Source organism: Prionailurus bengalensis, chromosome D4 (assembly GCF_016509475.1).
Source record: "Prionailurus bengalensis isolate Pbe53 chromosome D4, Fcat_Pben_1.1_paternal_pri, whole genome shotgun sequence".
NCBI lineage: Eukaryota > Metazoa > Chordata > Mammalia > Carnivora > Felidae > Prionailurus > Prionailurus bengalensis.
In genome coordinates, this window is record NC_057359.1 from 92,299,364 (window position 1) to 92,311,114 (window position 11,751).

General features: G+C 62.5%; 1 protein-coding gene across 4 annotated transcripts in view; it reads left to right on the plus strand.

The window, feature by feature from the left end:
* OLFM1 (olfactomedin 1) overlaps positions 1 to 6,236 on the plus strand; it is a 36,522-nt gene extending 30,286 nt beyond the window's left edge. For all 4 annotated transcript variants that reach the window (XM_043567271.1, XM_043567270.1, XM_043567269.1 and 1 more), the window contains one exon: positions 4,567 to 6,236. In XM_043567271.1, coding sequence (XP_043423206.1) covers positions 4,567 to 5,241 — 675 coding nt within the window. In that variant the 3' untranslated portion in view covers positions 5,242 to 6,236. The remainder of the gene's footprint in view (positions 1 to 4,566) is intronic.
* Positions 6,237 to 11,751: the final 5,515 nt, after the last annotated feature.

Here is an 11,751-nt window from a genome sequence, read left to right on the forward strand (position 1 = left end):
TCGCGGGGAGCCGCCAGCAAGGGGAAGGGAGGAGCCGAGGCTGGCTGGCGGGGGCCGCTGGGCGCTGGGCATTCGGCAGCTCAGAGCCCGGCCCCCGTGTGGTTGGGGCTGTTCGGAGCCGCGCGCTTAGCACGGCCACCGCCAGCTCCCAGCCGGCTGCGCGACGCGTCCCCGGGCCCTGCCGTTGATGTGGAAGAGTGCTGTTTCGTGTGATCTGTTCCGTGTTCCCGTCCCGGGTGTCCCACGCACGCGGGAGACCAGTAACCTGCTCCAAAGGGAAACAGGAATCCGGTTCAGTGTCGGGGGCAGGCATAGCGAGAGGTGCGCGGCCAGAGGCCGGGGGCGGGGAAGTTGCGCGGGGGTCCTTGGCAGCGGTGGGGGGGGACCCACGGGGGGCCGCAGAGTAGAAGCCACAGCCTGCTGCTTCCCGATGCCCTTGCGCTGAGGTGTTAGAACAAGGTTAGCTCAGGGCGCCTTTGTGTCCTTCCTTGACTCCTTTATTAAGCGCCAGCTGTGTGCCAGGTGCTGTGCTGGGCTCTGGTGTCCTTCCACTGTGTCCAGATGCTGCCTTCTCTCGGCCGTGACGGGCCCACACGCTTGTGGTGGCACCGAGACTCCAGAAGCTCTTAACCCTGATGCCGGGCTGTGTCCGCCCCCCCACCCCCAGGAGACCCCTTGCCCTGATTCTGAGACCTGTTGCCCACTCTGTGGACCAACCTTCTAGAGTCCAGGACACCTTCCTTCCTATTGGCTGGCTTCTGCCGTGGATGTCCCAGGCGTCAGTCCCTCTGTGTCTACGTCTGTTTTCTTAGGACAGCAGTCATGGGACTTAGGGCCCACCCTAACCCAGAGGCCCTCACCTGGAGATCCTTAACGATGTCTGCAAAACTCTCTTTTCCAAATAAGGTCACGTTTAGAGGTTCCTGAATGTGGACATAATCTTGGGGGGGGCCACCATTCACCCCACTACAAAATTGAGAGCTCCCTGCCCCGGGGGGTTCCGGGGGAGCGTAGGAAACGGCCTCTGGGCGGTGAGCTTGATCAGTGGGGGGAGAGGGCATCGCGGTGGGAGCATCTCTCAGTCCCCGGGAGCCAGGGACTTGGCCTGGCAGGTGCAGAGGCAGCCGGAAGCTGGGGAGAGTGATGGTCTGGGGGTTCACTCGGCATCAGGCCCCGGAGCCAGCAGGGAGCTGATGGCATAACCGAGGGCACGGGGGCACAGGCCACTGGTTCCATCGTGAGATGCGCTCTGAAGCAGCCTGCTGTGGCCATGGCTGCCTCTGAGCCTCTGACGTAGGAGGCCAGTGGAGAGCACTCGGGGTCACGTCATCCGTGCCGCGTTCTGTGAAGGGGAAACTGAGGCCAGGCAGAGACCGAGGGTCCGCGCCTGTATCTGGGACGATCTCTCCGGGAGGACTGGTCGTCCACGGGGCCCTTCCTCAAGATCACTGGCGCCTACGAAGGTCAAGGTGGGTGTGTTTCTGAATCCGGCCTCGCCCGGGGAAAGACGTGTCTGCTTGGGCTCCTAAGCGGGAGCAAAAGAAACCTCGGGCCTGGGTGTCGCCCACACCCGCTTGCCATGCAGCACACAGGTGTGCGGCCCTCTTCCTAGGAGGGGAAGGGAGGGTTTCGGTGGTCTTCAGCCAGGGGCATTTCCGGGCTCCAGGGCAAGACCTTGCGCCCTGCGGGCATGATGCCCGGTTCCGGGCCGGGCCAGCACCCCCGTGGCTCGTCGGCCCTGCCGGCTGACGCTGGGGACAGCATCACTCTGTACGGAGGAGGGTGCTCCACAGCCCCCTGGCCTCTACCCCCCAGATGTCAGGGGCACCCCCATCCCCGGGGCAGAGCCCCTCCTGGCTGGGAGCCCGGGGCCTGGCCACCTGGTGTGGGCACAGCTTCTGCCCCCTGGCAGACCCACCAGACCCCTCTGGCCTCAGCTTTCTGTCTGAATGGGGGTAACAGCCCTCTCGGCACTCGGGTGGGCGTGAGAACCAGAAGCGGCAGGGGGCCAGTCCCGGCCACAGAGTCCCACGTGTGTGAAGACAGACCTGTGCCCGGCTTCTAGACACGGCGGTGCTGACCTGGGCCTTTACCTGGGTGGCCAGCCTTGGGTCTCAGACGGAAAAGGAGTCCTTCCGGGAAGCACAAGTGCCCAGAGATGAAAAAGGTCTCCCGCCCCCACCCGGCTGTGAATGCCAAGTGCCCAAACATCTGGTAGGGTCTGGCCTCCAGCCGGGAGCTGGGGCCTGGGCCACCCTTTCGCGGCCGCCCCACACGTTCCAGAAGCTCAGCCTTGCGGGAGCCTTGGCCTTGGACCTGGGCTGGGAGCAAGAACTCTCGAACAGTCGGTCTGTCAAGGGGACCCCCCTGCGTATCTGCTCTGGGCCGGGCCCTGGGCTGCTCGGGAGGGGACACGGGGAGACGGTCTGGCCCCACACTCGCCCTGTGTAGCTGGGGTAATGGTTTTCCACTTGGTTTGTCTAATCCAGAGATGGGTCTTAAAAATCGTGGTGCTGGGGCCACGGCGGAAACCAGTCGCGTGGGAGTGGTGGGGCCGGGAGGCGAGGAGCCCAGGCTGAGAGTCCCGGGAGGAGCCAGGCAGGGTCAGGTCCACGGCAAAGCAGCGGGGGCTCCAAGCCGGAGGGTCCGACCTCACCCGGAAGCTTTAACCAACACGCGTGCCTGGCTGCGTCCCTGGAGTCCGGTGTGATCTTTCTGGGGAGTGGGCGTGCCCCGGAGCTCAGCTGTGGGGGTTCAGGATGAGGCCGGAGAGTCGGGATTCCGTGTGAGCCTGGGGACGTGGAAAGGAGAGAAAAGGCATTCCGGTCGGGAGAGGAGAGTGAGGAGAGGTGCCCTCTGTGAAGGCAGGGACCCCTCCTCTCGGGGCCCGTGGGGCTGTGATCATGTGCCTCTTTCTGCATAGAGTGTCTTGTCTCTTTGTGGTTCAACATTTAGCCCCTTGTGCTGATGTTCCCTCCCAGCCTAAATTGCATTTTCCAAAAGCATGGTGCCCTGCATCCAATTTGCTAATTTCCGGAAAGAAAAGGCAGTTTACAAATCCTGAGCAATTCGATGCCCGTTTCACCCATCTCTGCCCACGGCAAGGAGGCACCGGACCCTGGGGGTCTCTAGGGTCACAAGCCCACTCGTGGGGGAGGAGATGTCTGTGCTCATTCAGAGAGGGAGAGAGGCAGTTCCTGCAGGCATGGGTCAGGAGAGGGTTTGGGGGGTGTCATTGGAGCCTGATCTTGGAATCAGTAGTGAGCTCCCCGTCTCAGGAGAGAGCCAGGCGGAGGCAGGAGGGCCACCCCTCGGCCGCGCAGTCACGGCCTCCGAAACCCCTTGATTCACGGCACTTGCCCGTTCTGATCCCAGACCCACATCACCGTGGGCTGGCCTGCGGGGGGGCTAAGGGTAATAAAAGCCTCCGGACGAGACCCGGGTTTTTTGGTGTGTGTGTGTGTGTGTGTGTGTTTATCTCATTAAAAACAGAAAGCGCACCTGCCTCTAAGCATCCGAATGGATGCCTCAGGAGCGAGGTTATGATTTTTTGTAAATTTTTTAACGCGTGTGTAATGCCATGTCTGAAAGCCCCACACCCTAATCTCTCCTGCAGCCGGCAGAGCCCTTGATGGATAAAGCAGCTGTCTCATTGCCAGACAGATGCACTGGGAATGGCATTAGCCCGGCAGATTTTCCTCTGACTAACCGCATCGCTTTCTAATTTGCTCCCGTATTGGTGGAAAATGACTAAAGCGTTTTGTACAAAGTCTAGACCGTTTTCGAGTCAACTGGCATTTAAGCGATAATCGGAAATCTCTTCCACTGTGGCCCCAAATGCGGGCCACGGTTGGGTTTGTTATCGTGGTGGCTTGTGACACCGGGGGCCCTGCGCGAAGCCCACATTCTTCCTGGAGAAAAATCCCCCGCGTCGGGTGTGACAGAGAGATCCCACGCGCGGCGCCCCAAACGCCAAATCGGTGCCTTCCTGCCCGGCAGGCAGGGCAGCCGCGACGGCCTGGAGGGGCGAGAGGTCCTGTGTTCGGCGGCCCCTGGCTCGCGGGGGCTGGCCCTCCATGGCGCCCTTGGCGATGGGCCCCCACGCCACAGGAGCCGCTGGCGGCTGCGGGTGTTCTCATCCGGCGCCGTCTCGCTGGCTTGGGGGTCCGTAGCCTGATGGAGTCCCTTCCTTCCCCCCGTGAGTGTGAGCACCTGCTGTGTACCCGGCTGGGGAGGGAGCAGTGGACACAGCCCGAGCAGAGGGCTCCATTTCGGGGCCGGCGGCCCCCAAGCCCCCTCTGCAGGGTGTGCTCCCCCCACCCTTCTCTGAACCGGACCCTCCTCTCCAGGCGGGGAGCAGCCCTGGGCCCTTGGACACGCGCCCTGCGGGCTCGGAGGGGGGACCTGATGGGACCCCGTCTGGCCTCCCTGGTTCTCTCGGTGCCGGCCCGATGCCCGGTAGATTGAGCCCGGAGTCTGGGGGGGCGGGGGGGGCGGGGGTTCCCCGAGGGAGGAGCCCTCCCCCCACCCCACCCCCAGCGGCTGACGGGTGTGCCCTCTCCGCAGGTTTGGTACATGGACGGCTACCACAACAACCGCTTCGTCCGCGAGTACAAGTCCATGGCCGACTTCATGACCACGGACAATTTCACGTCGCACCGCCTCCCGCACCCCTGGTCCGGCACGGGGCAGGTGGTCTACAATGGCTCCATCTACTTCAACAAGTTCCAAAGCCACATCGTCATCAGGTTCGACCTGAAGACGGAGGCCATCCTCAAGACGCGCAGCCTGGACTACGCCGGGTACAACAACATGTACCACTACGCCTGGGGCGGCCACTCGGACATCGACCTCATGGTGGACGAGAACGGGCTGTGGGCCGTCTACGCCACCAACCAGAACGCCGGCAACATCGTGATCAGCAAGCTGGACCCCGTGTCCCTGCAGGTGCTACAGACCTGGAACACGAGCTACCCCAAGCGCAGCGCCGGCGAGGCCTTCATCATCTGCGGGACCCTCTACGTCACCAACGGCTACTCGGGGGGCACCAAGGTCCACTACGCGTACCAGACCAACGCCTCCACCTACGAGTACATCGACATCCCCTTCCAGAACAAGTACTCCCACATCTCCATGTTGGATTACAACCCCAAGGACCGCGCCCTGTACGCCTGGAACAACGGCCACCAGATCCTCTACAACGTCACCCTGTTCCACGTCATCCGGTCCGATGAGTTGTAGTCGCGCCCGCCCGGAGGCCGAGGGTCCGTGTCCTCACCCGCGTGGAAGTCTCTGCGAAGCAGCTGTCCAGATAAGCTCACGATGCTAATAATACACTGACTTCGAAACGATCGGCAGCAGCGTTCTCTCCGTGCACTTCTGGTCCGAGCAAGAGGGCGACACCCTTGGGAAGAGACCCCCGTCTTTGCAGCTGGAACTGCAGTCCAGGGCTCCCTGACCCCCCCCCCCACCCCCAAGCGCCGCCCCCGCCCGGCCCCCTTTCCGGTCAAACAATCTCACACAGAAGCAAGGCGATGACTGTTGGCCGGCTCTCGGCCGAGAACAACCACCGTCAGGTCGCATGGACATCCCCCCCTAGATCGTGCCCAGCTCCGGTGGACGTGACCGCCGTGTCCCGACCAGGGCTCCCCCCCACCCCCGCCCCGGGCCGCGCGGGGCGTCCGCAGGGGCCGACGTAGGCCAGCGTAACTCATCCGTGACGGCTGCCGTCTCTCCACCGCGTGTCCTGTCTTAGCTGAGCTGAGGCTCGGCGTCCCCACGGACCCGCGTGGAGCGGATGGCCGCAGCGCCCACTTGTTTGAGCTCGTGTCCCCCGTAGATATATCGTGCCGCGTCCGTCTGTCCTTTCCTTGAGGCGGTAGCTCTGTGTGTTCAGTTGATGCTGTGAACGTTGTAAATGCCGTGCCGTAGTTTGGGTTAATAAGTGGATGGTTTTTGTTTCCAAAAAGAAAAAAAAAAAAAATACTCAGTGTTCACCCTTAGAAAGAGGTAATCAAGTTCATGTTGATAGTAATCGAAGGAATTCTCCTCTTGTTAAATTACTCAGTAACGTAACCATGGGTGGCGAGGGCTTGTCTGGGGCATCTCCGTTTCCAGCGGGAAAGGAACGTTCCTGAGGGTAACAGAACGCGGGACGTACAGGTTTTAAGTAGAAATGAGGAGCACTTTGTACTGTCCAGTTATCTAAGGAACAATAAAGATAGTAGGAGATACTGTTCCCTTTGTCATTCCTGAGGCTTTGGAAGGGACGGAGACTCCGGCCCCTTGTGACGTATTCCAGAGTCTGGGCGGTCCTCTCCCCGGAGGACACACGCTCTCCACGGGTCTCTAAGCCCCATCCCCCCCCCCCCCCACCGCCACCAAAAGCCTGAGAGCCAGCCTGGGGCTCCACGCCCCCTGGGGTGAATCTGAATGCGGGGCTGCACCACGGGACCCCACCTCACCCCGCCCCGGGGTCTCCTCCAGGGAGACGTCTCTGGACGCAGTGAGGGACAGAGAACCTTGCGCATCCGAGGAGCCCAGGCCAACTCACAGGTGCCTGTCGATGCGGAGGGGGGCCCGGCCACACCCCCCACCCCAAATCCTTTTCCTGCTTTCTTGTTGCTGCCGGAACCCCAGCGTCCCTCTGCCAGGGAGCTCAGAGAGGCCCTGACCGGCGACACCAGGAGAGGAGGGGCGGGCAGAGGGATGCCAGCTCCTTAATCAGATCCTCGTCCCCACGAGCAAGACGGCTGTCACACCACTGCAGGACGCAGGACGAGCTTGCAGGGAAAGCTGGTCAAAGGGGGAGGCAGGGTCACACTTTCACGTTTTCACAGGTCTTCTGGGAGTGAGGCATCCAAACTCGTCCCCGTGACGGGTGGGAGCCGGTCATTCTCGTAAGAGCCCCAAGTTTCGGTCAAGCGGTAACTCAGCCTCCAAGGCCCCTGCCCGTTCCTGGTGTGACAGGAGCCCGTCCAAGCACATCGGGCAGGGGCTGTTCCGTAATTACAGCTGCAATTATGGGCCAGCTTCTTGGGACTGTCCCCTAATGACAGAGGGGCCGGCAAATGTACAAATACCTGTTCTGAGTGCCAGGAACAAAATAATGACCCGAGAGGTCCAGAATGGATTTGCTGTCTCCGACTGAGTATTTGCTAGGGAAAATATTCCTCCGGGATATTAAATACGCAAGAAAAATGGCTCCATCCAGAGAGCAAATAAAACAACCGGCCAGCCACTAAATCTCCCAGATTCCAATAACTGAATATATTGGCTGATGGCAGGACATCTGTGGATGAATTTTCTTTATTAAAAGTCTGGCATGGAATCAAAACCCACGGCTCTTTGGGGGAACTCGAGGCCACGGCAGGAGACACCCAGTTCTGAGTGCGGCTGGGCCCGGGGCTTTCCCACTTCCGAAGTCCGTGATGGTTGACCCCACGCCCCTGTCCGTGGAATCTTCTGTGGCTCCCATAGACCCACGGGATCCTGTAGACCAGGTTGGGGGGGAGGACGCCCACTCTCTCGCAAGCCAGCTGGAAGGGGGTCGTGGCTGCGGGGGCAGAGGTCATCTCTGGCTCTTGGGAAGCACGGGGGCGCCATGCAGACGCCGGGTCACATCCGTGAGCAGGGTCAGAAATGAAGGGCAGTGATGATTGCAGATCACTGAGCACACGAGACGGGGGTGGATGGTGGTCCTTTACTGGAACGTTCAGCTGCATCCTCTTTGGAGGTTCCAAGGGGAACTCGAGCACAGACCACATTGGAAGCTGACGTTGGCACCCGCCCCGCCCCCACGTGCCCCTCTGACCTCACACGCACCCTGGAGATGAGGTGACGCTCCCTGTCTCCAGATCGGGGGCCTCGGGCTCCAAGAGGCCCAGTCGTCTGCTCGGGGCAGCAGACCTTCCAACTGCCCACGAAGGGAGGCATCTGAATGTTCCAGGCTCTTACAGGTCCCCGGAGAGGCTGAGTGGACGCTGGGGCGGGGCTGAGCCGAGGTTTGGACGCCGAGCGGTTCCTCGGGGGGAAGTGAACCCCCCCCCAGAGGCCGGAGGGGGCTGTGGGTCGGATCCTTGCTCAGCCCCCTAGCTGGCGTGGCTCCGAGAGACGTGGCAACTTTCACTGAAAGAATCAAGGCCAGGAGGAAGTGGCCGTGGGAACTTGGGTGCCACAGGGCGGGAGGCTGGATTCCCCGGGTGCACCGGAGGGGGCTTTCCGGGGCCTGAGGAGCCGGGAGCCCGACGGTCCATCCGATGCTGAGCGCGTTGGACCTGGCGGTGTGAAGGGGCCACGGCAGATCCACTCACCATCGGGTCAGGTGTCCCTCCCTTGGTGGCCCAGACCTGCAGTACTGAGGAGACCGTCTGGAGAGAACAATCTCCATTTCCTGAATAAGTTGTTTCCAGAAGGGTCTCCTGTAATTTCATTTTAATAAATCTACTGTTAGAGATTGTTTTCACAGGCTGTGAGGACAGGGAGTCCTTCGGAGCCAATAACAAGGAGAGGCCTCACCCACACCCACTCTTCTCATACGAAAGGGGCCCCGCCTCTACATTCCCCTGCCCCCTTGCTGTCCTCGTGGAGCAACTTCTCCTGAAGGCGACATTGGGAGCACGGAACTGTGCCCCGCTGCTTTGCGCTGCCGTGTGACGTCCCATCGCGCAGAGGTGACACGGAGTGCTTAAGTCCAGACATTTTGCCAGGACTCTAAGAGCGCGGTGAGGTCCTGCCTTCTGAGGGATCCTTGGGAAACCCCCCTCCCGCGCGGTGCCGCACCACGTGCGTTTTGCAGACGCCGACCCCGGAGAGCAAGGAGTGGCCGGAACCCGCTGCCGAGTGGCAGGCTGGCCCTGAACCCGGGGCCGCCGGGCCCTGCGCGCCACGCTCCCCGCCCTCGGCTTGCCCCTTGGCACGCACAGCATGTGTGAGTCACCGGAAGCTTGTTCATCACCCAGCAGGCAGCGGAAGGTGCCAGAACGGTGCGCCTGGTCCTCCGGCCCCGGGGGCTGTTGAGTCACTTTGCTGCAGGGTGGCGGCGGGAGGGAAGGGACAGGGGTCTGTCCGGGGCGGAGGGGGGCGGCTGGCAAGTAGGGGAGCAGGACCTCCCTCTGGGTGCCCGTCGTCCTGCCGCCCCAGCACACGCGCCTCCACACACGTGTGCACGTATGGGTGTGCAAAGCACGCGTATGCACACACACGCGCACACACGCGCACACACGCGCACACTGGTTAATTCCAAGCCCCTGCAGGCTAGCGCCCGGGACCCGTCTCCGCCATGACGAAACGGGGGCGGTTACTCGCCCGGCCCCCTTCCAAGGGAGACTCCGCCCAAAGGACTTCGTCCACCGGCCCCGCCTTCCCAGCCTCCCGGCCCGCCCCAGCCCTGCGCCATCGCATCCACGCATCCACGCATCCACGGAGGGGTTCCACCTTGCCTCCACCACCCTTCGGGGCCTGAGCTCCCTGGCCTGACGCGGGCCGCGTGGGAGGGGTGCTGGAGAGCATCCCACGTGACGCTGGCACCCGGTCCCCGTTCTCAGGAGGCGGCCACGGCCCCACGGCACCCCTGCCCAGCTGGCCGGGGCACCGGTCGTCGGCAACGACTTCAGGGCGCGATCCCTCGCTCTCCGCTTCCCGGGAGGGGGTGCGCTGCAGCCAGGCCCCACGTGACCTCCAGGCCAGGGGCTCTCCGGCCCTCCGGCCTCCCTTTCCTGCTCCGGGAAGCTTGTGTCCTGGCAGGGGATCCCTTGCCTCGCCTCCAAGGCACCGCTGTCCTCACGACGCAGGTGAAGACAGTGAGCCCCGGGGAGCCCAGCTGACGCCTGAACCTGTCAGCACCGCTGGTCGGAGGCTGACCCAGGATGCGCCTCTGCTGAAGGCACAGCTGTGCCTGGAGACGTTGGTGCCGTGTCATATAGCCGTCCCCTAACGGCCAGACTTTTCGGCTGCCGGCACCCCGATCCCGACCCCGACCCCGGGCCACCTTCCTCCCCGAGTCAGGCCTGGCAGGGGGCTGACGCCGTGAAAAAAAAAAAAAAAAAACCCAGTAGTCTCCTGATTGATCTCCCCCCGCTACCGGCTTGAAAATCAGGTCTCCGAGAGCGATGTCGCTCCCCCACACTCTCATTGTTTCATTTCTGCTTATCGGATTCTGTGTCGTCCCGGGGGGACGTCCCCTCTGCCTCCCTCCAACAGCTTCTGCTACAAGGACATCGCTGGCCCTCGGCACGGGCGAGGAGGAGGTGCCCCTGCCCTCCCCCCCTCCCCCCCCACCCCCAGCGCTCCCAGGCCCGGCCCTGCCGCCTCCTTTAATTAGCGGGACAGTCTCGGCTGTCAGCTCCCGGCTGCCTGTCTGGCTTAGGTCGGCGCCCGTTGTCCTGTTAAATCGGCTGTGGCAGGCCATAATAAAGAAGAAAAACAGTGGCTGCACCAGGTGAGCGGAGGGGCCGATGCTCGCCCAGGAAGGGCCCAGAAAGGAGACATTCAATTAAAGTTTTACTACGGCTCCAAGGCTCCAGGCCCGGCCCTCGCAACCAGGGGCTTCAGAAATGGCCGAGGACGGGGGCGCCCAGGGGACTCAGTCAGTTACGCGTCTGACCTCGGCTCAGGTCATGATCTCGCGGTCTGTGAGTTCGAGCCCCGCGTCGGGCTCTGCGCGGACAGCTCGGAGCCTGGAGCCCGCTTTGGATTCTGTGTCTCGCTCTCTCTGTGCCCCTCCCCTGCTTATATTCTGTCTCTGTCTCTCAAAAATAAATAAACATATTTTAAAAGTTTTTAAAAAGAGGAAAGAGAGAAATGACTGAGGACGGACAGGATGTGCTTCCTTGAGTCCGGCCTCCGGAAGGCTGTCCGTGCACGCGTGACCCCTGGGTGCCGAGGGGCTCTCCTTCTGGCCAAGGAGATGAGACCGTTCCAGAAGGCGTTCGCCAGCCCCCAGTTCTCTGTTGCAAAACCAGCAGCTAATTTTGCCCATAGAAGGGCAATAAAAAGAAAAACTCAGGCAGCCTCTTCGAGCCAGGAATGATTCCGTAGGTACAGGCTTAATGTAATCTGAGAGGAGATTTTTCTGGTAAGAAACACCCTGTTCTGAGACCCTCGCCTTCTCTGGCCCCCAGCACGGGCTGTCAGGGCGTTTTGCAAAGGAAGCCACAGGGACACGTAGGCATCTAGCACTGGGAGGGGGTGCTGCCCGCTGGAGGCCAGCGTCACCTGGTCAGACCCCTGCTCCAGGGCTGGCCGGCGGGGCCCCGGGGGCCCCTCAACTGACCCTCCAGGGCTGCGGCTTCCACAGGCACCGCGGTGAGGATCCCCCCGAGCCCACCCTTGCACAGCATGGAGGCTGGGGCTTCGGGATGGAGATGCTGGGGCCCGGCTAGTGGTCGGTCGGTGCCCCTGACTCCGGAGCACGGCGTGCTGGGTGCCAGGAGAGCCCTTCGAGTTCATCCCACATTTCGTCTCGGCGGCCATCCCATCGCAGGGGCCGGGAAGCCCAGGCCGGAGCAGTCGGTGACCTCCGGCGGCCTTGGGGACGGGTTGGCCGTGCCCACCACCTTGCTGCACTCAGGGAGCAGCCTCTCCGACCACGGACGGATCGCCACAGTGACAAGCCCCCTCTTGGAGCCACAGGGCCACACGGTCTCGGGGAGACCGCGAACGTCGGGTCTGCTCGTCTCCGGCGTGGCATGGCAGGACCTTTGTGCCCTCTGCCCGGCACGTTTGCCCCGGAGGCTCACAGAGCAGACTTTC